At 31.7% G+C, this 26,111-nt stretch overlaps 1 protein-coding gene across 2 annotated transcripts in view; it reads right to left on the bottom strand.

Annotated features, from left to right (window-relative positions):
• The window catches only part of LOC148275608 (protein Wnt-5b-like), a 160,186-nt gene that overhangs the window by 93,823 nt on the left and 40,252 nt on the right, over nucleotides 1-26,111 (bottom strand). The window contains exon 1 of one of the 2 annotated variants that reach the window (XM_088235470.1): nucleotides 4,802-4,918. The exons of the other annotated variant lie outside the window; for it this stretch is intronic. Coding sequence (XP_088091596.1) covers nucleotides 4,802-4,839 — 38 coding nt within the window. The 5' untranslated portion in view covers nucleotides 4,840-4,918. Of the gene's footprint in view, nucleotides 1-4,801; nucleotides 4,919-26,111 lie in introns of those variants that run through there. 2 annotated transcript variants of the gene reach the window in all.

The following is a 26,111-nucleotide window of genomic DNA, read 5'->3' as shown; positions in this document are numbered from 1 at the left end:
CTATTATTTCCCAACCGTGCCCATTGGTGCATTGGGCGCTGCATGGATACTCTGATTGCAGAGTTCTTGAATCATTTTTACCACATGGAAAGTAAAGTGACCAATTTTACGCTTTAGGTACAAGTCCAAGACCTTAATCATGATAGGCGAATGCATTAACCACTACCCTAAGAGACGGACTTATCTTCACTCGATTTCCTTTGTCAGGATTTTAAGTCGTAAAATGTACTTTTTTAATGTTTAATTCTCATATATATATATATTTTTAAAGTGGTCCACTGCAATACTTCATTATATGTGAACTATGACCTGAAGCGTCAGACTGATCATCTACAAATTATCGAAATACATTGCATTTGTTGCCCCAAAGCAGTGTCTTGTGCAATACTGGATACAGTCAGGGAAATGATTTTTTTTTCGCAGTTTTAAAATGTACAGAGTTTTTTTGTTTCAGGTCCGACTAGCTAGGAAATTCCTGTGTTTAGGAAGGACTTTATTTTTTACATGGGTTTTTTTTAATCTATTATTTCATTAAATGATGCTTAATAAATTCAAAGAATAATAATAACATTAGAAAAAATCAATATAAATATAAATTGGAAAACATGCAAGTAATAATAATAAAAATTGAATCATAAAAATAAATTAGAAAATATGCCATTAATAGTAAAAAAATGAGACATAATTATTATAAAATAGAAAACATATCGATAATAATAAAAATTGAAGCATAAATACACATTATAAAATATAACTTTTTAAAATTTTTAAAATTTCTAAATGTAAAACTAAATCTTTTCAAAATTCATTTGTAAATAGAACCTGCCATATGTGTAATCAAAAATTGAATTGTATTGATATTAATAATATATCTTTAACTTCCTTTAAAAGTGAAATTTCCAAAAATAATTCAAGTTATGATGTTGCGCCTTGAATCCGCAGCCTATATTATGCAGGTGATGTGCAGTTCTGTATGTAGGCACATAATAAATGAACACTGTATGGTCAACTATAGTTGTATTATTTATTGTAATGTGCAACTGTGTGACCAATATTCATTTACATTTCTAGTAATATTATAAGTTTTGTATGATTAGTTATTTTATGTTATGTATAATTTTTATGTGACAACATTTACAATAACAATATTATGTGAAAGCCTCTAATTGGACTTTATGATATGTATTTATGGTATAACTGATTCTTATAAATGTACAAATGTCTGTTGGCTTTCCAATGAAATAAAATAAAATAAAATAAAAATAAAAATAACATTAGTAATAAAGAAATAAAGAAATTGAACAAAAACATAAATTGGACAACATACCGATAATAATAAAAGTTGAAACATAAATATAAATTTGAAAATATATCGTTAGTAATTAAAAATTAAAGAACAAAAATAAATTACAGAATATACCATTTATAATTAAAAAATTAAAGATACGTGTAAATACTAGTATTAATAAGAAAAATAAAATATATGTAAGTTAATAAACATAAAAGTAAAAATAAAATACACATAAAAACAATAAGGAGATATTTGTCAATTAAAAGCAACACAATTTTTAGTCATGAAAATAATTACAGGATATAAAAAGGTCTACCCCTTATCCACTTGCTCACCTTCTTCTTATAAACATTGTAACTGACAGACGTCTTTATGTCAGGGTCCAACATGTTAATTGTAAAGAAGGATCGCGGAAGGACTCAAAGGGCAGGCGACCGCACATTTCAAAAATGTAGTCCTTCAAGAAAGGGAACGTTCAACATAACGTAAGCCTATTTGTTTTAAATTTACTATCGCAATTCTTGTAGAAAGAGATATCACATTCTAATGAGATTATATTTTATACAGGTTCCCTTTCTTCTATCTTTTTCCATTTTTCCACTTTTTTCTATTTTTTTATTTATTCCACCTTTTTATCAACTTTGTCCGATGATAAGGATTTTACAATATGGTAAATTTACTCCATGATTTGAATGGATCACTAATTATTACGAAGCTTATTCGTAAATACCTGGAAAAGTCGGTGTCAGATTTCAAAGTTTTCTTCACGATCATGAGACACAAATTAACAAATGCAATGAAGCAGACGACCATTTACTGAATTAAGATGTCGACAAACAATCTTCTGGGAAATCATCAACTGAGCCAACTATGAGTTAAAATATATCAACCGAAGACGTCGCATATCGAATTCCATCTGCGGATTTTATTTTGTAAAGTCAACATTATTTCATATTACGGCGAGAAGAAAACAATCAAGAATCTATTTCAGTTGTCATTATTATTGTTACGAATATTTATTTCTTAGATAAATTTATTGTCAACCATTTATTCATATTAGCTAGGCAGAATTCTGATTTTTTATATTAACTAATCTTGTTACATTTGCAGAGAATTGCTTCTTTAATTAAAATTTTGTATTTCACTAACGAGTTGTTTATTTCATAGAATCCAGATCTTTAAGTCATATTTGTTCCATTTTACAGTAAGATATTTTATATATAACGTTTTTAATGCCGTTCAAAAAAAATAAATTTAAAAAACATAATATTATTCTTTTGGAGAATTATCATGTTCTTGCCGATTGAGCGAAACTTGTGAAGGGTAAGTTGTCTATAGGTACTTTATTTGGTTGTCTGCATTATTCTTCTATATCTTAAAAATTTGCTCATTGGTTTGTGATAACCTACCTTTATAATGTCGCCCAACTGGGATCAAATAATTAATTTCAACCTATAACTAACTTGCCTCTTTACAATTAACATGTTAAATTGAAGATGAATTTTCAATTGCATTTTGATTTGAATCAGTGTTATCTTGATTTGCAATATCCGGAATGTCAAAATATCTGCTTTAGTTTGTTTAATAGCTGAATTGTTTATATTCTAGAAGTTATTGTTTCTTTTAAATTTATATTTTGTTTGCAAAAAAGCCCATTGGGCGTATAAAGATTCCAAATATATATTTTCAAGTTATTAAAACGTTTACTTAACCCTAGATCACTAAATATTCGCATAATAGACTACGGGCACCCCGCGCTTTTGCTATGTCGGTAAGTTCCCCCCCCCCGCTGCCCATCAAACTTCTAGTACCTTCATTAATAGTGAAATTAGTCTACCGCACGTATTGATTGCGGACGCATGCTGATTGGATTTGGAATCTTCACTTTCTTATCCAAATTATCGTTATCGTTATTTCACTTTTATTGTTATTGTTGATCATAAAAATGTATATGTTTGCGTGATAATTACTGTTAATGACTTCTTGTAAAAATTGGAACTATTGCCCTGCCAAAAAACATCGCATGACGAAATACTTCTGCAGGGGCTGCAAAAGAGGCATTTGTGACGAACGCACTGTTTTTATTTACAATAACTGTACCGTGCAGACGGCTGAACATATCCTATGACATTGCCCGATTTTAGACACTGAAAGGGAAAACATGCTGAACGGCTTGACATAAGTGACGAGGCCGATGTGGAATCCAAGCTTATTGGCTAATCCAACTAACGTTTAAGCATTTTTTTTATTTTGTGAGCGAATGGGTGGAAAAATGGAAGAAACTGGGTAAAGGCCTACCATGAGTACTAAATCAGTTTAAGATAAAAGGATACATACTTGGGTACTAGCATCGGTTGTCTAAACTGAACTCTTGTCTGTCTGTGTTGTTCTTGTCCCATAGAAGGGAAGTGGTAAATTACAAATCTAAATAGTAGATTAACTCGAGAGACCACGCGCCGACCATGCTCTAGGACCCGTTTCGTCTGCTCTAAAGTCTGAGAAATTGTTAGGACGATTAGGGTCTTTGCATAGGATTGTCTCTACTGTTGGTATTAGGGTAAAGGGTTTTGCGAGAGATTCAGTATTATGACAAGAAGTAATTTCGCCTGAGCTCGATAGGGATCATTTTAGGATCTGTGTTAGGATTTTGCCAGTAGTGTCTTGATAATTTGATGTTCCTCTGTGATTTGGTAAAGATACGCATTGTTTTTCTTCTGTTGCTTGAGTGCATGTTGTATAGGGTAAATTATTCTTATGTTTCCTATATGTATTTGGGTTTGGTATCGTTGTTTGTATTACTACGCTCTTCTTCCTTTCCGAGGCGGGATCTGGAGCGTGCGGCCGCGGTTTCAATTTGGAACTAACACTGTATTTCTTTACTATCTCACTGGGAAATTAGAAAAAGGTGATTAAGCTGATCATGTGTATTCGATTGATCATAAATTGACAATACTGCAGTGAGGGATACAATGAAAGCTTTTAAAGTTTTTTTGTATTGTTATTTTCACGGTTCGATTGCAAAGAAATATTACATTTTTGCTTATTTAGTTTTTTTAACAATTGATAGTGATATGCGAAACTGAAGAAAGACACAAGTCTTTATGAACAGTTTCGGGAAAGGGGTGGATGCTTTCATCGTACCGTGTAGATTAATTTCAAAGTTATTTTAACTATTTAATAGACTGAATTTTTAGATTGATATATCAGGTAATTTGTCACAAAAAATATTACCGATAATATAAAAATTCATGCTTTGTTTCGTAGTCTGACAGACGATAGGTTAGTTACACCTCGATTTTAAGGTTATTGAACCAAAGTTAAAATACGTATTTCTAATGCTTGTAATAAGTTTATGTTGAACACCCCTGGCTGGGATAATCACCAATACTTTTTTTGCGTTCGGGCAGCCACTTTTTGTGCTCACCTCTCCTAATTTAGATCAACAGTTCGGTCATTTCAATCCTCACACATTATACCAGATTGTGTTTATTGTATTAGCTGTTATTATACCTACGAGTGACGAGTGCCCATTGCCAACTTTGACCCATTTCGGACGATGGTAAAAGTCCTCACGGCACGATAACACACGACGATGAGGCCGACTAATCTCCACTTGGTTTTCTTTTGCGGGATTTTTACCTACAAAAAAATAATCAACTCCCAATTAGGAAGAAAAAAATGTAAAACCAATTTCAATCCACCCTAATTTCACTTGCCGTTGTCTAGCCTACATACGCAAGAGGAAGAAACCGTATTTTTACACTAAGCCGACAGATAAAAAATATGAGATGGAGTTTAGATTACGATGTATTTCGGTCGGCCTCGTGCTGTAATGGTCAGTGCGTTAGCCTGCCATGCAAGAGGTCTCGGGTTCGATTCCCGACATGGTTGATTTGAAATATTTATTTAAAAGAGTGTTTTTTTTCACACTATAATATTTCATAGTCCCTGGACTGGTACCTGAAGCGTAAAACTGATCATCTTACCTTCATGTAACAAAAATGATCAAGAGCCAATCAATGTTAAGCAAACATTAGTCCAGAGCTTACTTCTTCCAATCCTTGATTATGCAGCTGCATGTTATTCAGATGCTGACTCTGAGCTGCTCGATAAGTTGGAACGATTGCAAAATGTTTGTATGCGTTACACCGTTATATAATCTTAGCAAATTTGACCACATAATTGAATACCACATGCAACTACTCGTACACTGGCTCAGTATCAGGCATAAAAGAAACATTATCATTCTATCACTTCTTCACAATATTTTAAGAGCTCTTGCAACCTCTATCCCAATATGGACTATCTCTCCGTTCTAGTAACGAGAAACCCCTTTTAATACTCATTCACAGCTCTGACTTTTTTGCCTTCTCTTTCACAGTAGTAGCTGCTCGACTATGGAATAATCTACCCACTAACGTTAATGACGCATCTTCTTTATTTACATTTAAATTAAATTTGAAATATTACTATCTAAATGTTCTAGTTGTTCCTTTTTCCTTTTTCTTTCCTTCCATCCCCTCTCCTCTTTTTATGGTATAGAATAGACTTTTAGTTAATTTTTGTTTCAAATTTTGTATACCATTATAAGATACTATATAATTGAGGAATATCACGTTTTTTTAAAACATGTTTAAAATATTAAAAGGGTCAATGAAACTGTCCAGTAAAAAAATATTTGTTTTGCTTCTTATTAGTTTCAACTTTGTACCAAACTATATAAATTTTTTTAGAACATAGTCACAAACCTTGACGTCACAACTATTAATGCCAAACATATCGCGTTTTTCTAGTAACATATTTATTTATATTTTCTTAACTAAAGTTTAATATAAAAAACATTTCTCCATATTGATTTTTAAAATACATTTAATTATTCTTAATCCATTTCATATATTTTTATCGGTATCCGTATTACGTGATAATTTCCTATTACCTAGAATCATATCTGTACCTCAGAGGCAGACGGATGCAAATCCAGAGTTTGATGAAATGACATTCCGATTTTCGTATCCAGTTTATGACGTGTACATTGATTTTGAAGAAATGCAAGTCTTACAATAAAAGAATCAATATATTAAGATATTGAAAATGCAAATTAATGTTCTGAATTATTAGAAATCACTTAGAGAAAGTAGATTCTTTGGGCTATTGTTAAACATTCTGACGTTTGGTTTGCATCCGTTTGCCTCTGAGGTACAAATATACTTGTGATTTTTGTTTGGGTAGGTAGGAAGAAAATGCTTTAAGGCAATATGCCCGCCCTTATATGTATGTATATTGTATACGAATATGAAGTGTTAAATAAATAAATAATCAATCTACCGTTTCCAATAAAATTCCGATTATTTTTATGTTTTATTGTTAATAGTATGCCTACATTACTATTAAATAAGATCTCACCTTATTTGGTATCTGGTTTAGAAGTAAAAAGAAAACACAAAACAACGTTTATTTCTGGTCGTAAACCCAGCCAGGGCTCTAATCTTAATCCTTACTTAGCTAATGTTTTACGACAGAATTAAAATATCAAATCAAAATATCCGTCAATTTATTGTCAAACAAATAAAAATTTTACTACTAACTCTTGGTTACCGGCGTCATAAATTTGAAATCCGCTTTGACTAAGTTAAAGCGAGAGCTTCGGAATTAAAAAAGCGTTTTTATATGCCATCTGTTCGGGCATTTGATGTTAAATGGACGTTAAAAAAACCCACGAGCTTTTTTATAAAACTTAAAACAGAAAAGTAGTAAAAATATACCTTTACTAACCATTGAAAAAATAAATACATATGTGCAATCTTTATATTTATAATTCTTCAGTGCGTGTGATGTCACTGAACTCCTCCTAAACGGCTTAATCGATTTACGTGCGGTTTTCAGATAAATGTAGATATTTACGCTGCGCGTGTTTGTAGATATTTAAATCTTCAATCTAATATGTAAAAAAGGAGTTAGGAGCATAATTTTTTTATTCCTCGATCTACCAGGGTTGCATTTGAGAAAAATGCATATCCAAAAAAGGTTAGAGGATGTTATATTTTAGGGTATAAAAAAAATGGTTTTTAAATTCTTAATCTTTGTTACAATATGGTATTGTAGGTTGGGGTGGTGCATATGCCAATTTATTAAACCTTCTTAAAATAGTACAAAGATTAATTATGAAAGTAATTTTAAAGAAACCCTCAACATGCAATACGGAAAGTCTATATAACATATTTAAGGTTCATACAGTAGACACTCTTTATAAAATAAATTCCATTATACAAATTTATAAAGTAGAAAAAATAAAAGAATTTGAGATGAATAAGTCACTCAGATACCAAAATACGATTAAAATTTCTAAATTCCACACATGTCATAGTCAGAATAGCTTTGTCTTTAAAGGTGTAAAAAATTATAATAATCTCCCCAATGAACTAAAAACAATTCAAAATAATAATCAATAAATATTTTTAAGTAAATCTAAAGAAATGTTTTGAACACGTGTTAAAACTGCATTAAATGTTAATTAGTATGAATGTGTTATTATTTTATGTTTTTTTATTTTTTTATCATAAACTCGTATATTCAAAAAAGTCTTATAAATAAACAACTACAACAGTGTAAGTTACTCTCCAAGCACAAGAGTAAGTCTCTTTTTTGGAAAGTTACAGTGATAACACTTAATAGATGTATAAAAATAGACCTGTATATATATTTTTTTAAACGTGTACTTTTTATGAAATTTATTTTTAAAAAAATGTTTTCAAAAAGCATACATTTTTTGTGGATCTCAATCAGATTCTTTCCTTAAATTCCTTATAATTTCTACCCATTTATTTCTTTTTACTGGATTTTTGGTTATATTTAAATAATATTTACTGACATTAAATACATTAAAAAAATCGTATTCCTACATTAGCGCACCCCTATGTTGGCGAGAAGAACGGAGTTTGACATTTGCAAGAAGAATGCCATATTTGGAAAATATTAATCTTATGTTTTGGAATTCAACCATAAACATGTACCTACCTACTTAAATTCAATAATTGAATATTAAGAATTCATCACACGTACAGACAAATTATGTATACGGCTGGTGATATTGCACTTTTTTTGCTTTGGGCAACAGCAAATCCCCTTATGACGAAACGAAAAGATTGAAATGTCGAACTAAATGTCAAATATATATATATATATATATAGTTTAGCGAAAATTAGAGTATATACATCTGGTTTCATATAATAAATAAAAAAAACAATTGTATGCATTATTTATCATTTATCAAAGTCAATAACACTCCAACTGTCGTGTAGATTTGATTATTCACTATTTTCACAAAAGTGCCATTATCTCAGTTTCACTTTTCTATGGCTGGCAACATTCTGCATAATGACGTTCAAGTGAAAATCCTGAAAGAGTCAATCAAATGAAGAAAAGTGCTCATCGTAGTGTTGTCGTTGGCGTGTTTGCCTTCCAGGCCAGGGTCCAGCGTTCAATTCCTGGGAGGGTCAATATGAAATATTCGTACATACGTTAGTTTTACACTGCAATATTTAACTTTCACTCTTCGTTTGACAAATGTTTTAGTATTAATAGTTTGATTTTGTCATTCTCCCTATGACAAAATTACAATGAGAAAGTTCCGTGGTTTTTTTATCTGTTGACAGACTATTAAACTAAGCCATTTTTTTTTTACTTTTACGTATCGTTTTATCAGCGCTATGATTTTCTAAAGTGTTGTATTTCTAAAATTACTCCGCGTGGGACGTTTCACGTTCTCTTCCGCTTCTTCTCCGTCAGTTCTACCGATTGGTCTGTTGACGGTAAGTAAACCGTTAATCTCCCACAACGATCATTGGTTGATCTTTTTAAATTTTTGTATATTTTCAAGAAATTTAGCCGTTTAATTTAATGCTCTACTTTTTACCGCTCGTAAGAAAACATTTTTTGTATCCAATTTTGAAAGGGACAAAAAATAAAATGTTGAATTCAACTAATATCGCGGTTCGTAAAATTGAAAATAAATAAATTTACCAGATTTCTTACAAAAAAGATTTTTAAGTATTAGCGAAATCGATAGGAAGACTCACGTAGTTTTCATGTATGTGGAGGAAGCGCTCCCGCTGCGAAGTTTCACTTTCCCTGTAGCTCAATCACAAATAACTATCGACGTGCTTAAAAACATGTTAAGCATTTAAACGATCACAGTGAACAATAATGAACATGCTTAAGTTATCGCGGTCATAAGTCAACGCCTGTGTAATCTTTACACCGGTGAAATTCAAATATGTGATTACGCAGTAGGATTATAACGATAATATTTTGACATTTAATATTAGGTGTTCACAGATGTTCCATTATGATCGCGAATACGATAAACAACCATGGTGAGAAAATGTTATCACGTCGCTTATTAGCACGTCGATAGTTATTTGCGATTGAGCTACTGGACTACCCCTGAAGCGTAATACTGATAACATTTCCTTCCTGTAGCACATGAACGAAAAACACCGCATGCGCTTTTACAATGCAGTACCCTATGCACCATCAGGTGTGTATAAGATTTTGATGATGTATATGGCTGTAGATTCAAATCAAAGTTTTTAAAAATGGCATCCCTGAAACGCAATTATTGCTTTGAAAAAAAAACAAAGAACACCTTTCAGCATGACAATTATTTATCTTATTTATTGGTTGTAATCAACCTTGGTGTTTGATATTTTATCACAATCTACAGTCATTATTTGTGTAATCATGCGCATTATTATAATTCGACCGGGAGAATGATGAGGCGGAGGGTGGGGGTGAGCAGGGGACGGGAGGGGGACGGGACAGGTCACTACCTGTAGTGAGTTTTGTCATTAATTATCACAGAAATGGTAAGTCGGTCGTTATTTATGGTACGCGGGCTGTGATTGGTGGATGGGCGGCCAATAATGATCAATGGCGCTGGGTAATGACGTAATTACCAGCCGGCCAATAAAATGATGAAGCCCGTAACCGATAATCTGGCAACACTCGTGCTTCACGCTATATTTATAGGGGTAGCCAACGCGCAACAAGTGACGTTGGAAAAATCCAATATTTTGTGTTTTTACAGGTTTGCTAATAAATGCGATTTGGGCCCCGATTACAATGATTAGTTAACGAAGCTATCTTCTCAATAAAACAACTTTGTTTTTAATCACTTCTTTTTCATTTTTTCTACCGACCGGTTTCAAAGCTATACAACTTCTTTATGAAGGTATACTTAACCAATGAATAGTATCCAATTTTATTATAATATCATCAGTATTATGCTATACATATGGAACGAACAAATCAAGTATTTTTGTCTTTCAAGGATGGAAAGCGTAATTTAAGATAGATACGCTCAAAACTATAGTGGACTAAAGGAAATATTGTTTATTTAATTATTTTATATTTTTTTCTTATTATAAATCGCTTTATCTTCAATTGTCTGTAAAGCGAAGGTATTTTTTTTAACTCTTAAAAGGCTGTGCTACAAAATTCCTTTACACGCGGTGATGTAACGTATTGTTTCCTCAAGCAAAAGAAAGAATATTCTGAAGTTCAGAAATTTGATAAAAAAACATAGAGAAATTCTGTTAAATAATTCATTTTCCATAGTTAATAAAAATAATAATATAATTTATGTCCGTTATATAAATAGCGTGCCTACTGCCAATAACCGACTGATTAACGAATATTTTTTCTTTTGTTTTTGTCTCTTTCACACAAACACCAACCACTCACTAGACTTGATTAAAAACCAAGGGCTCCATGGGCCCCGATTATGATGGGAAGTTAACATTTATCTTTAATTTTATCTACAAAGTAAAATTAAGTTTTCTGTATGAAAACAATTTATTTAAAGCAATTAAAAAGTATTACGAAATGGAAAAAAATATTTATGAAGAAAAAAACATATCAAAATTTAAAATAATGGTCAAGACATATGTGATAAACAATTTATAAATTGAATATATTTGCAATGTTATTATTAGAACACACATAACAATATGTATGATATGTGTGCCCTACTTTAAGATTTAAATAAAAAATAAAAAAAGCAGAATATGCATGCATTTTTTTCTTCTAAATATGTTTACTTATAGGTTACCGACGAAGATACTTTGTGTGTGTGTTCATGCAAATATACTTATTTTTGTAAACAAATATCGATTTTCCTTTATAGACAGTCGAATATAACTCTGTTAACTTCCCATTGTAATCGGGGCCCTGGTCGTTCTCCAAATTACAAATTACTTCGGAGAGCGAACATTGAATTGCGTTATTCCAAGGTTCTTCAATAATCTCCACAAACCATCATTAACAGGAAAGATCATCAAATGAAAAAAAAAAAGAGCCAAAGAAATATCTTCTTAATACTTTATAGTGCCTGTTAATAAATAAATTTGTATAATATAAATAAAATAATGTAAAATAAACCCATCCATAAAAAAAAAATGTGTCCCACCGAAAAGTCTTTAGACTTACTTAGTGGGTAACAAATTGTTATGTGTATTTAAAATTATCAAATAAACGCTGCTTTGCAGCACAGGAAACAGAAAACAGAGAACACAGCTTCTCTGTCTTCTTTGATATACATATGTTATATTCTCGTGCTCTTTCTTATACAGTAAGACAGATTCATTGTGGTATTGGCATTTCATTCGAATAATTATCTTATTTTTAATGAAAATCCAGCATATTAATGCAAATTTCACTTTCCATTTCCTTTGCGAAAATGTCTATTTGAAGATCATAAAAATACAATTAAATAAGAGAGATATGTCAAGTCATGTAGACTCGTGTAACATCAAAGCCACAGAAAAGTTAATAGGACTGGACAACCCTTGTGAGTAAGGCAACGTTTAAATCAAAAAACATATTACTAAATTTTTTTATTTTTTTTACGTACATTTATTTTATTTTATTTTGGAAATCAACAGTTCTACATACATATTTATAGTAAACAAACAGATATAGAACTAATAACAGATTTTCATAAAGTTAGTAAAGAAAATATATTACATATTAAATGTACTCGTAAATATTTTTCAATAATCAAAGATTTTTTAAGAACAGTAAGTTATTGTAAATTGGGTGGGATTAGGGCAAGTATGCTTGAAAAGAGGATAAGGAGGGGAAGAGAGATGTAAATATTTATTATTATAATGTCTACTAAGTTACATAATGCATTTTTAGTGTAAATTTTAATGAGTTTTTTAGTAAGTGCAAGCAGGGGTTGTAAATTATGATATTATATAATAATGAAAATAAAAGAATTTAAATTAAAATCATTTAAGTATAAGGTAATTACAATAATAAGAATATAAGTTTTGTTTGAATGTATATCGTAAATCTAGTGTAAAATATATAATTTTATGAAGTTGTATAATGAAAATGTATTTTAATGTATCAGTTCTCTTATTTTGACGGTTAAGATTTTTGATTTACTATAAAATAAAAATTCCAAACAGTTGTTTATCCCTGGCAAACGTGCGAACGCAATTTGGAGCCCTCATCAATCGTCGTTTTTTATATTAAATTATAGTGCAGATTAAAATAAGAGGCCGACTGCGATACTACAAGTTTTCTTGCTTTATTAATATTTAATTACATACTATTACAATTACAATTAATACCATGTCCATATTTCGTACAACACATATTAACAATGCATTGTAAGATACCTATTCATATTGGAATAATATATATATATATTACAGCTTCTTAAGACGAAATTATATATTTAGGAAAAATATACATTGATATTCTGAATCAGGTAGAAGAATTTGTGTATCCGGGAAGTATGTTTACTAAGGATGGAAAGACCGAGAAAGATATTGAAAGGAGGGTGAGTGTTGGCAACAGGGTGAACGGTGCACTGAAATCTACTTTGGCAAACAAATGTGTATCGCAGGAGGCTAAACTAGCAGTTCACAATGGAGTTCTAGTGCCAACTCTAATGTATGGGAGTGAAGTATGGAATTGGAAAAATGATGATGAAAGTAGGATAGGTCCACAAATGTCGAGATCCGTGAACTGTGTAAGGCTGAGATATGCATTATCGACAGAATCCTGAAAGGGGTGCTGCGTTGGTTTGGACGTGTAGAGCGAATAGACAACGAAAGAACGGCTAAAAGGATCTGCGATGAGAATGTTGATGGATGCAGAAAACGAGGAAGGCCGAGAAAGACATGGCACGATCAAGTCCATCAAATACCTGTAGATGGACATGTCAAAAGTAGGATTGATCGGCGTGCGTGCGTGAGAAGATGTATGAATGTAGAGGAAGCTAGGTATGTATGCAAAGATATGGCGTTCTATCTTCTCTGCCTACCCCTACAGGGAAACGGCGTGATGGTTTGTTTGTTTTTTTGGGGAAAATAATGAATCTTGATTATATTGTCCGCTACAAATGAGTGACGAATTACTGCTTTCACACCGATACCAAACCTTTATGACTTGAAGGTAACATTATCCGTCTGACGCTTCAGATGTTATGTTCCAAAACACCGTCATGAAAAAATGCCGTGGGTCGTTCGGGACCCAGAAGCATTTCAGATACTAAAGTTTTCAAGATCCTGATTGGTTCGATTCCAACTCGTAATGTTTTTTTATTGAATTATATGCATGGTATGCCCGTTACTTTACGGATCTGGGCTTGGAGGGGGAGATTCAGCAAAATGTAAACTCTCGCCTTCCACACAGTAGTCAGGCTCTTTATAGACCTGGGCTTGAAGGGCGAGAACTATTCGCGGGGACCCGTCACAATAGATATTAACAGGTCGCAGTGGCGTCGGAGCTTATATAGCACTGACCCCCAACACTAAAAATAGAAATTAGAATGTCTGGTTTACGTATTTTACTTTTGTGTGAGAAGCGTAATTTGCATTGTTTTAATTTATGTTTTTCGATTATTTTTTCAATATTGTTAATAATGCTATATTTTTTTATGACACATTTATTATAAGCTTTTACACTGTGTTTTTCTTTTTATTGAATTATTGTTTTTAACATATTGCGTGCTGTGAATAATTTATTATAAAGGGTGACTTGCTATGTATGCCCAGTTGCCTGTCACACATCCTTAATAAAATAAATTCGTAAAATATTTTAAACAGGAGTTAAAATGTTCATTCGATTTCCGAAAAAGGACTTAAATTATACAATATGGAGGTGTTTCACAAAACAAAAGGTTTTTAAAAAACCAGTCGTGTAAATTTCAACCTAGTCCTTCCTAAACCGTCACCATCTCCCCATCCAATCTCCTACCGATTCCCTAACATACCACTAAATATTGTTGGCCATTTTTTTACTGCACGTTCCGACGTGGCGGTGTTTTCATACCCCCTATAGGGTTATAACAATAGGGGGGTAGAATTATAACTCTGCACAAAATTTATGATTTTTTCCGCAGATACTATGTATCTTACGTCCATCAGGTCAAGGTGAAAGTGTATTTTGGTATTTGCATTTTTGTGTTGTTAGTGTCCTGATGAAGAGATCGGTACGTCTCGAAACCAGTAGACATTAAAGCCTTATGGACGTAAAAAAACCGGTTTCTTTTATAGGCACGTAAGAAGTTAGAAGTGGGACTAATCATTTCAATCTTTTCCGACAAACGATTGAGATTACGTTGTGGAAATGAACTTTTTCAAATAAATATTTTAAATGGACCTTGCTGGGATCAAGCATTATAGACAAACGCCCTAAACGCCTCATGATTAGGAAGACACACGCATGTTGGACAAAATATGAAATTACTTTTTTAAATTATTATTGTCATAATATTTAATATCCTCACAGTTGAATGTTTTGTGGTGGCCAGATACCCTTTTTATCCTATTATTTTTTTCTCCCCCGGGACCCCTTCCTCTTCCCCCACTTACCCTCAACACCAGTCTACACACCTTCAGTGGGAAGGCAATACAAATCAGGTGGGCACTTATCAGCGGGTATTCTCCGGACTCGATATGCCTATTTTTAGATTGTTACTATTCTAATCATTCCGAGATTTTTCTAATTTATCTAGTTCATTATGATTGATTACCTACTCCATTATATCGTCTGCCTAGCGCTGTAGGCAAACTGAATGTAGTTATGCAGAAAACAGCCAGTTCACGATTAAAAAAAATAAATATCAGTGTCACCAAGAGCAGTAAGGTCAATTATGTGTTCTGCTAAAAACAGCCAGGCCGATTTTATACAAAAAACTTTAATAATCACCCTTCGGAAATGGTGTTGATTTTAAAAACGGCATTTTTCAATTTGCCGGATACACCCACAGCACTTAAAAAATCTTACGGTATAGATTCTTATTTTTAGTGGTGGGGATCAGTGCTATACAAACTCCTGACGTCACTGTGACCTGTGAAGATCTGTTGCGATGAGTCCCCCGTTCTCACCCTCCAAGGCCAGGTCTATAAAGAGCCTGGCTGTGTGGAAGTCGAAATGGCTACGGTGTGTTTACATTTTGCTTAATCTCCCCCTCCAAGCGCAGATTCGTAAAGTAGCTAGGGGGCGAGCTCTTTAACGTCCTCGGGTTTAATCAGTGGCCCCCCGAGAACGAGGCGCCTTTTATGATGTAAAACACCGCGATATAGATGCTGATAGAAAGATTAATGCCTCCAAAAATCTAGTTCTCTTAAAGAAATTAATGTGGATAAAAACATAAGTATTTTAATTTTATAAAAACATTAATTTAAAAATACCCGTAGTAAAAAAAATTGTTTTAATACGGCATGTCTCTTCGTACTTGTTTACAAAGTTTGAATGAGGTATTATTCAGTATTAAATCTGGTCGTTTTCGGGGAAACACATATTTTAGGTTGTGTGATCAGCCAGACATAAAAAATCACAATAATCCCTTTGAGGCTTGTATATATTTTTTTATTAATCATTATAAATTAATTAACTGATTCTGTAAAACAAACTACCCTAATATAAATATAAAATAACATGTTTTATAGAAATTAACACAACATACATCAGAGTTTTACCGGGGCTGGCTGTTTTCAGCAAAATGCACATCTTAGGTTTTGTGGTCAGTCAGACTTTAAAAATCATTGAAATACGTTTTTTACGGATTTTTTTTATTCTTAAATAACTATTGTTATTAAAATACTTTTTTTTTTTTCGTTATTTTTTTTGTATATATTTTTATTAAAGAAGGTAAATTACGAACAGAAAATATTAAAGGAAAAATTATGAAACCCATTAAACCGCGTAACCGGCTTGTCAGCGGGTTTTTTATTTTTCCTTTACAAAGAGAAACGTTAGAGAAATTATATAAATTTAAAAAGTATTATAAACATTATTAAGAACTAAAAGCATACCTATTTTTCAAATTAAATCGCTTCCCTTGCTTACATCGTAGACCTTTGTTACCAAGAATTGCAGTTCCCTTTTGTTGTTAGCGAGAAGCACGGCATCATCAATATACAAAAGACAATTGACAGTTAAATCACCCATTTTTGCTCCCATTCTTAAGCCTTTCAGTTCTTTCATACAGTTATCGATATACACGTTGAACAGCCATGGTGACATCACACATCCTAGTTTGACTAAAAAATATATAATACATAGATTATATATACAATATAAATACATATAAGTTTATAGATATAAAAATGTTATTTTCATGTATATATTTTTTAATAATCAAAGAAAATATATTTTTTTAAATAATCAGCTATTGTAAATGGGGTGGAATTAGGACAAGGATGCATGAAAAAATGATAAGAAGGGGAAGGGAGATGTACATATTTATTATTAAATATCTATAAAGTAAAATAATGCATTTTATGTCTATTATCTAAGTTTCGCTTTTCTATAGCTGGCTGCTTTCTGCATAACTACGTTAAACTGTTTCATAGACCAAATGACGTATACTAAACGACAATAAATAGACACGGTCTAGCTCGCAAAAGACCGTGCTATAAAATTACTTTATACGCGGTGATGTAACGTCGTGTTACCTCAAGCAAAAGACAAAAAATTCTGAAGATTGAAAAAATTTAAAAAAAAAAACATGAGCACGTTAAGTAATTTATTTTCCATAATTTAAAAAAAAATTAATCCAACTTATGCTCGTTATGGTCAAATAAATTAATAATCATAAACACACCGGTCAGATAACTAGTGTGCACTCCCGCTAACTGCTAATAACTGACTGATATTGAGAACGAATTTCTTCTTTATTTTTGTCACTTTCACACAAACACTGGCCACAGAAAAGCGTCTCCGTTTTCCTTGTTATAAGTTCTATTCTCGTGCTCCTTATTATACAGTAAAACAGATTTTTTGTTTTATTGGCATTACTTTCATTCGTATAATTATTCTTCGCTCAGCAAGGATAAATATTTGTTGTATTTAAATCCAGCATGTTTTATACATATTTTACCTACCTACAGTTACCTACCTACAGTTCGCACCAACTATGCACAGAACTCTCCTCTGACTTGCTTGACGCGTAATTATAATTTATTTTTCAATAACATAGACATATTTAACTGCAGAAAACTCACTTATAAAAAACTATTATTTGGAATAAAATATGTTTCTTTATAAAAAAAATTTATATTTTTACATTATAAATTTAAGTTGTTTCTATTCACTCATATCAAACACACACTTACCCTGTCCCTAAACCTACCCTCACACCCATATACAATCACACACATATTCACATACCTACCAAAACCAGACTCCACTTTTTTACACACGCATCTTCACACAAAAAAAAACTCGCACACATGCAGTTCTATGAATTATATCTAACTGAACTGGATTTTTTAATTGTATTTATGTGGAAAACTGATTTGGCTTTATTTTATGTTTTTTTTTTATAATGTTGTGTATATTTTTTTGTATTGCTGTTGTTTTTCTGAATAAACAAAAATTAAAATTAAAATTAAATTAAATTAAATTAAATTTTACTTTCCAAATCTGGTGTGAAAATATCAATTTGAAGAATTCAATAAATACTCCTTGATCATTTAAATAAATAAGAGAGATATATCAAGTATTGTATACCATGTAGACTCGTGTTTCACCACAGCCAAACTGTAAATGCCTAGACTTTCATATTCCCTTCTCAAAAATGTTTTCCCTCTCTGTTGAAATAAATTTAAATATGAACAACTCCCTAGGGAGGAAATCCAGCCAGTCTGCAAGCATTTGGACATACTCAAACATTGTTGAAGAGCTAGCGCGATTAATAGCATTTTGATTGGTGGGTAATTGCCTTCAATGCCTTGAAGAACATCAGTTTTCTTATTATTTACCAAATTATTAAATAATCATGTTCTTATAGAGCGTGGTTCGAACTTTTGATCGGTGAGTCCACGAAACCACCGAAGGACCACAATCCGACTCGTTTCAGCCTTATTCAACTTAAACGACCGTTGAATGCGGATAATACAATACATATGATAATGTTGTCTTGTCCCAACTCCGTGAACAGCCTTGACCACGCGGGACAGAACGCTAGGACAATACGAAAATTCGGCCGAAGTTCACACTTGAGCACTGAGAAAATGAATACACGAAAAATATATCACTATTTATCAGAATTGTCAAAGAACAAAATAAAATTTTTTTTAAAAATTCTGCCTCCATTTTCGGCAGAAAAATTGTGCGGGAGCGACCATGTTCATGTCGAGCAAATCGCCATTGTCACGAGGTCCTGTCCGTGCACGTTAACACGAGGACAATGAGGCGGGATGGGGTTTATCATTGTTCCGCGGAGATAGCCTGCACGGCTATCTCCGTGGCGATATTTCGGGATAATTTTTTGTCCTACAAATTGCTATTTACACGTAGACAATGGTCGAGTCCTGGGACATAACAATTTTAGAGGTATCAAAGCACTGTCAAAGCTTTAGTAGATATTCTTAATTGTACAATTCATTACTTGAAAAAAAATACAGTATTTTAGTTATTCCTAAAATTACTTCCAAAAGTATTTCGGTACAAATAATCATATGACTTTATGAATGATTTTTGTCAAATAATTTTAACGGAATATTTTGATAAGATTATGGTATTACGTATTAATAGCAGATTCATATAAATTTATCTAAATAATTAATTATGGAGTTTTATCAGGAAATATCTACAGAAAACATCAATATAACTTTATTGTACCATTTTTTCTCACTTTTTTCAACATAAGGCTCTTACGTTTACGTAACGATTAAAATTTAGTTTTAAGGGTTGTGCGTATGGTAAATAAAATTATGAATTTGTACCGGGTTGTGGTCCCATGGCTAGTGTCGCCTAAACCTGGTTCGTAAATGTTATTCTTGACCTTAGTGTAGGTCCGGAATAATGGTACTTTACCAGAGTAAACCAAGTTCGTAACTGTTCCAATCAATATGACCATTTATTGCTAGGTGTATTTCCACTGTGCACCAGGAGATAATATTTGTATGTACTTTTTTATTTTTCAATTTTAAAATAAATTTAACTGCACATATAAATAGTATAGCAAGATATTTTTTTGAAAAATATATGTAGATCAATAAACGAAGACCTTTATATAATTGGTACACATATTATTTATATTTTATGTATTTCATTATTTTTATTTTATTATGAACTATACTATATTATTTATATTTAATTGACGTGTATTTTTGGGACATATGTATACTTAATATTTGTATAAAATAACTATTTTTAATTTCTTACATTTGATTAGCTAGGCATTGCTATATTACTTTCATAATCAACTATTATGATCGTCTAGAGTACTTTCATTTATCAGTTTAGAAATCAAAATAATTTTGGCTGGTTTGATATTCTTGCACAAATTGATATCTAACTGTATATCCTTGCTCAGATAAACCTTAATGTACCTCGCCGTAACTTGCGTACCAATCCTGTCTTTGCTGTGGGAAATTATAAAACTAACGTCAGATTCTTTTCCCTTCTGCCAAGGATCCTAAGAACAGTGAACGAAATCTCACTAAACAATACTGTCGATATGTTCCTACAGCAAAGGCAAGCATTCAAGAAGCAAGCAGTTTTGTCACTCATGATTCACGATGACACACATGACATAACATGGCAGTCCGCCTAGATTATTATACCTTTGTAAATTTAAAATTGTTTAAATTAAGTGTTACTTTATAATAAATACTCAATAATGCCAATCTGTTAGGGCTTTCATAAGCCTGTTGATTGGCATAATTTTTTTTATCAAAAAAATGGTATAGAACTACTTATGCTTTAAAAGATAAAAAAAACTCCATCTTAGAACAGGCTGAGCCATGTTAGATGGAGACAATCCTAAACAGAGAACACTCCGCTTTTATTTTCTATTCACTAGTTTTATAAAGATTCCCTGTAAATAAATATGTATACTTATTTTATGCAATAAATTTATAAAATAAAAATAAATAAATTGGTAAACATAACCTTTTTTTTCTTTTTTTACATTTATTCTCTATTAATCTTAATTGATCGAAATTAGTAATCTACCACCATGATTACGTTGAATTTACAGATATAATTTGTTTTTATCAGCACAAAAACATGTCCAATCTGTGGCGATAATTGGTACTCATCGATAAATTTTACGAAAGAATAGTACGACGAGTCAAAAGAGACTTTCGTTTTGTTTTTAGGGTATGACAATGTATGTGTCCGGGCGGATGAAAAATACAGTTCTGATTGCGAAAAAATCTAGAACCTTGCACGACTCGATGGCTACTTTCAAGTAAAAATCGCGAAAAGGGAAATCGAGTGGAGATAAGTCTACCGGGTTGTGTAGTAGTTGGCGCGTTCGCCTATCATTTTTGAGGTCCTGGGTTTGATTCCTGGCAGGGTGGACTTGAAATTATTATTTTTATAAAAATACATAAATTTATCTGGGTGTTTTGGTAATTTTTTTATTACCTCCTTCCATATTCCCTCTTTTCCAGCTGCTGACAAGCCTTTAATTTATAATATCGGTATCATGGTGTTTATTCGGATTTTGTACTAAAATACGTGGTTATTTTTTTAAAATTCAAATTGAAAACATAGTAAACTTAATTTCATATAATATTCCGAGGGAGTTTTTGTAAAAAAAATCATTTAGGGACATGCAGATAACAATTTTTCAATTCAAACGAATTTAAATTTGGACACTTTAATATTATTTACAAAAGCAGAAAAGAAGTAAAGATACACTACAAATTAAGAAGGTGTTTTTTTTTTAAATTCCAAAATAAACATAATACAAGCTAATAAGGTAATGAAATGAATTCAACATTATCTATACAGAATACAATCTATAAAAGAATAAACAAGAAACAATAATCAAAGAGAAAATATGAATAAAGAAATATAATGTTAAAAAATTACATAATTAAAAAGTTTTTTAACTAAACAAAATATAAACGTAATACTAGCAAAAGTGGAATGAAAGCGTATAAAAGTACATAAACATGTTACAAGTTAAAAAATCATGAAAAAGCATAACAATAATTCAAAAAGTATAATAAGTTTCATATACAAGCTAAAATGGTATAATATTTCAAGTTTTATGTTCAAGGTGCGCATTCTCTGGATCAACTTATATTATTAACTCGAAGTACTTCTGGAAAAAATAATTCTTCAACTCGCACGTCCTGTTTTTGTATTTTGAAATTGGTACGTTAAATCTTTGTGGGAATTTATTAAATTCCTTAAAACCTATATATTGCAAATATCTAGTATTAAGCTTCGTAGACTTCACAGGTCCAATATAAATGTTATTTTTTGATCGAGTGATGTACTGGTGATGTCCCTATAGAAAGCGGGTTTCATGTTACTGTGCATTGAATTTTAATGTGAAAATATGTCTCTAAATAAATATAATAATATGATTGTCCCTAATACCTGGGGACAAAAGAAATATTGATAAATCGAATGGAATGGTTTTTGAAAGGGATTATAATTATATTATATATTATAACTAAATGTGAGATCATTGTGAACGGAGATATTCTAAATCATTTGGAAGAATTTGTGTTTTTAGGAAGTATGTTTACTAGGGATGAAAAGAATAAGAAATACATTGAAAGGAGGATGAGTTTCGGAAACAGGGTGAACGGTGCAATGAAATCTAGCTTGGCAAACAAACGTTTGTCGCAGGAAGCAAAAGTAACGGTTCACAATGGACTTCTGGTGCCGACCCTAATGTATAGGAGTAAAGTATGGAATTTGAAAAATAATCATGAAAATGTATCTTATAATTGCGGTATCATGTACTTATTATTCGTTTTTTTTTAAATATATTATTCTAAAAACAATTATTTCTCCCTCCTTATATTTATTTTTATTTATTTATTTAACTTTTTGTACATAATGTTATTTGTATATTGGCGGGCTTATTACCAAATGGAAATTTCTTCCAACCAACCAATAAAATTATAGTTTTATTTTTTTCAATATTCCTTAGCGTGATAACATTTACTAGATGTGTAAAAGTAGATTTGTATAGAATTTTTTAAAAACATGTACTTTTTATGAAATTCACTATTAAAAAAATAAAAAATAAAAGTCAAATAAAAGTCATTTACTAGATGTGTAAAAGTAGATTTGTATAGAATTTTTTAAAAACATGTACTTTTTATGAAATTCACTATTAAAAAAATAAAAAATAAAAGTAAATTTATACTTCAAGTTACATAACATATTCAATAGAAAATAAAGACTAAAAAGCTAAAGATATATAACATATTTAGTAACATATTTGATGGTGTATGGGAGATGATTCCACAGTTGAGCCGCATGGACACTATATGAGTTAGAGAAGAAAGAGGAATTGGGGATGGGTGTTAAGAGAGTGCCTTGAGAATTAGAACGAAGAGGTTAACCTTAACTGATAAGCGTTGAAAGTTTTCTCGCAGGTATATAGGAGCGTTAGGACCATAAAGTACATTGAACAGAAGTGAGAGGGAGTGATAGTCTCTCCGCTATCTAATTTTGAGCCATTTCAGTTGCCTACAATAATCAGAAATGTGATCATATTTCGTAAGACCAAAAATGTACCTTATGCATGTATTCTGAAGTCGTTCAAGTTTATCGAGTTGCTCACAGCTTAAATCAATCATGGAAACATCAGCGTAATCTAGAATGGATAGTAGTAATGCTTGTACAAGAGTGCATTTAGTATTAAAGGGTAGGAATTTTTGCAACCTTTTTAGTGAGTGTAGACTGAAAAATATTTTGCAGCTTAATTCATTAGTATAGATATTCATCCATTAGTACTTCTAGATTTTTTACGGATTTCTCGTATTGAATATTGGTACCATTGATATTAAAAGTATTATGTGAAGATACGTCCAGCTTACTAAGCAATCTTTGACTACCCGCGAACATAATTTGTGTTTCAGATGGATTTATTAGTAAACCATACTCTTTTGTCCATGTTGACACGCAATTTAGTGTATTAGACATCGATTCTATTGCTTCGCTGGTGCTTTCAGGTCTGCAATGAAGATATAGTTGTAAATCATCTGCATAGAGATGATATAAACATTTGAGACATTCTGCTATCGGATTGATAAACAGGAAAAATAGTAATGGTGATAAAACTGCACCTTATAGTTCAGTTAGTAGTAATAGTTATTATGCAAATAGTGTAATAATATGTTTTAATTTAAGAAATCTTCACCGACAAGCCATATGTACTGGTTTGTTAAGACCTGTAATAGAAATATATTATATATTATTATTATATGTGTTATATTATATGTAAATAAATAAAAATATAAAAAGTAGGTTGAATGGTGTCGAAATGTGACCCTCTCGGGCGAATATGTGATAAAACGATTAGGATGTCGAGATCCGTGCAGTGTGTAAGGCTGAGACAAGCAGTATCGACAAAATCGAGAAAGGGGTGCTGCGTTGGTTTGGACCTGTAGAGATCGTATGGAGAGCGAAAGATCGGCCAAAAGGATCTGCGACGCAAATATTGATTGATGCAGAAAACGAAGAAGAACGAGATAGACATGGCACGATCAAACCTAACAAATACTGGAAGATGAAATTGTAAAGAGTAGAAATAACAGGCGTATGTGCATGAGAAAATGTATGACTGTAGAGTCTGTATGCATAGAAATAGTTATATGATGTTCAGTCTTCTCCGCGAAATGGCGTAATGAATATTATATGAATTGCATAGTCAATTGCAATTGCAATTGCATATTGCATAGAGTCATTTTAAAAAAAACATTTCGTTATCCAAGTGACTTGCTCTTCAAAGAATTCAGAGTACTGAATATTATTCAACAGTATATATTGAGAACGGTAGTGGTTACACACATAAAGAGAGACATTTACCCAAGCGTCAACCACAACCATAATACAAGATACTCTAATAGGGATCTGATACTAAGTGAAGGGGTCAACACTGTTCTGGCATCGAGACAACACTATAACGTAGGCAAAAAGGTCCATAACCTTTTGCCAGAATCGTGGAAAGACGGGAGTGTTGTCAAGTTACGGAAGGTGTTGACCTCGCTCTTTCATGACATTGGTCGTAGGGAGTCAGAAAAGTTGATGCATGCCACGGATTGGAGAACCTTACTGGATGTCAAAAATAAAATATAAAAAATAAGGAATAATTTAAAAATATATATATATTTATAGATGACAACCATGAAGTTTCGTATAAATAAATTGTCTATGTTTTTATGAATGTATGTATGTGTATGCGCATGGGTGTATGTACGTATGTGTGTATGTACATGTGTATATATGTGTATATTTATATATATGTGTGTATATATGTGTATGTCTGTATGTATATGAATCAAAATGTGTATCCGAATAAGTTTATATTTTGTTTGTCTGTGCTCTATATTAATTTGTTTTTTTTATTTTTTTTTATTTTTTTTATTATATTGAAAACATATTATACATAATTATATACAATATTCCCAAGGAGTTTTTTAAATTATTATTATTATTTTGTTAATTATTATAATATATTAAAATGTAATTGCCTAGCTTGGAACGGGGTAAGTACCGTTGTTAGCTCGGCAAAGTGAACATGGAATTGTATTATGATAAAGAGTGTGAATAAATATATAAATAAATAAATCAAATATGTCTTTTTTCAAAAAAAAAATATGTTAAGAGAGGGAAAAAAATGATAATGGAAGTCTAGGCGTTTACAGGGCTTATGAACTGCAATTGGCTAGTTTGAGTGGTCACTTTACACATTGTGTAACATGTACCATTCTGCCTATGTTTAAACTTCCACACTTCCTCAACTCTTCCATCTGCTAAAGGAGCTGAGTGAATGTTACGCAGTTTGTAAAGTGGCCACTTCTATAAAAATATATCTAAATAACTCTCTAGGGAGGAGATCCAGCATGTCTGCAAGCATTTAGACACACATAAAATATTGGTTTTAAAGATGGTTCTAGGTTCTACACTGCAACACTTCAATGTTCCTATACTGATAACTGAAGCGTTAGACTGATCATCCTACCTTCTATGCAAAGAAAATGATATAGATACGCTGCACTTGATGCAGATAGGGAAATGATGAAATGCTCAACAACATCGCTCTGGATGTTGATCTGTTCCATGTATCTGAAGGGGTTTTCCGGTGCAGTATTTTCCTCCTACTTTAGCAAGAGTCTCTTTCATGTATTTTTTTCTGTTTATAATATGTACGTCTGGAATTTTTGTTTGTAATGTATAAGTTATTTTTCAATACATTAATTGAATTGAATTAAGTTCTCCAAAACAAAAGTCATTTTCATGATAATTGTACAAGTTTGGATTTTGTCTAAGGGAAGAGACTATTGCAGGAGACTGCGGCTAGATATTGCATAG

Source organism: Micrasema longulum, unplaced genomic scaffold (genome assembly GCF_059751315.1).
Source record: "Micrasema longulum isolate JH-2025_06_02 unplaced genomic scaffold, ASM5975131v1 h1tg001379l, whole genome shotgun sequence".
NCBI lineage: Eukaryota > Metazoa > Arthropoda > Insecta > Trichoptera > Brachycentridae > Micrasema > Micrasema longulum.
Note: the sequence above shows the minus strand (reverse complement) of the source record. Positions and strands in the feature narration are given on the sequence as shown.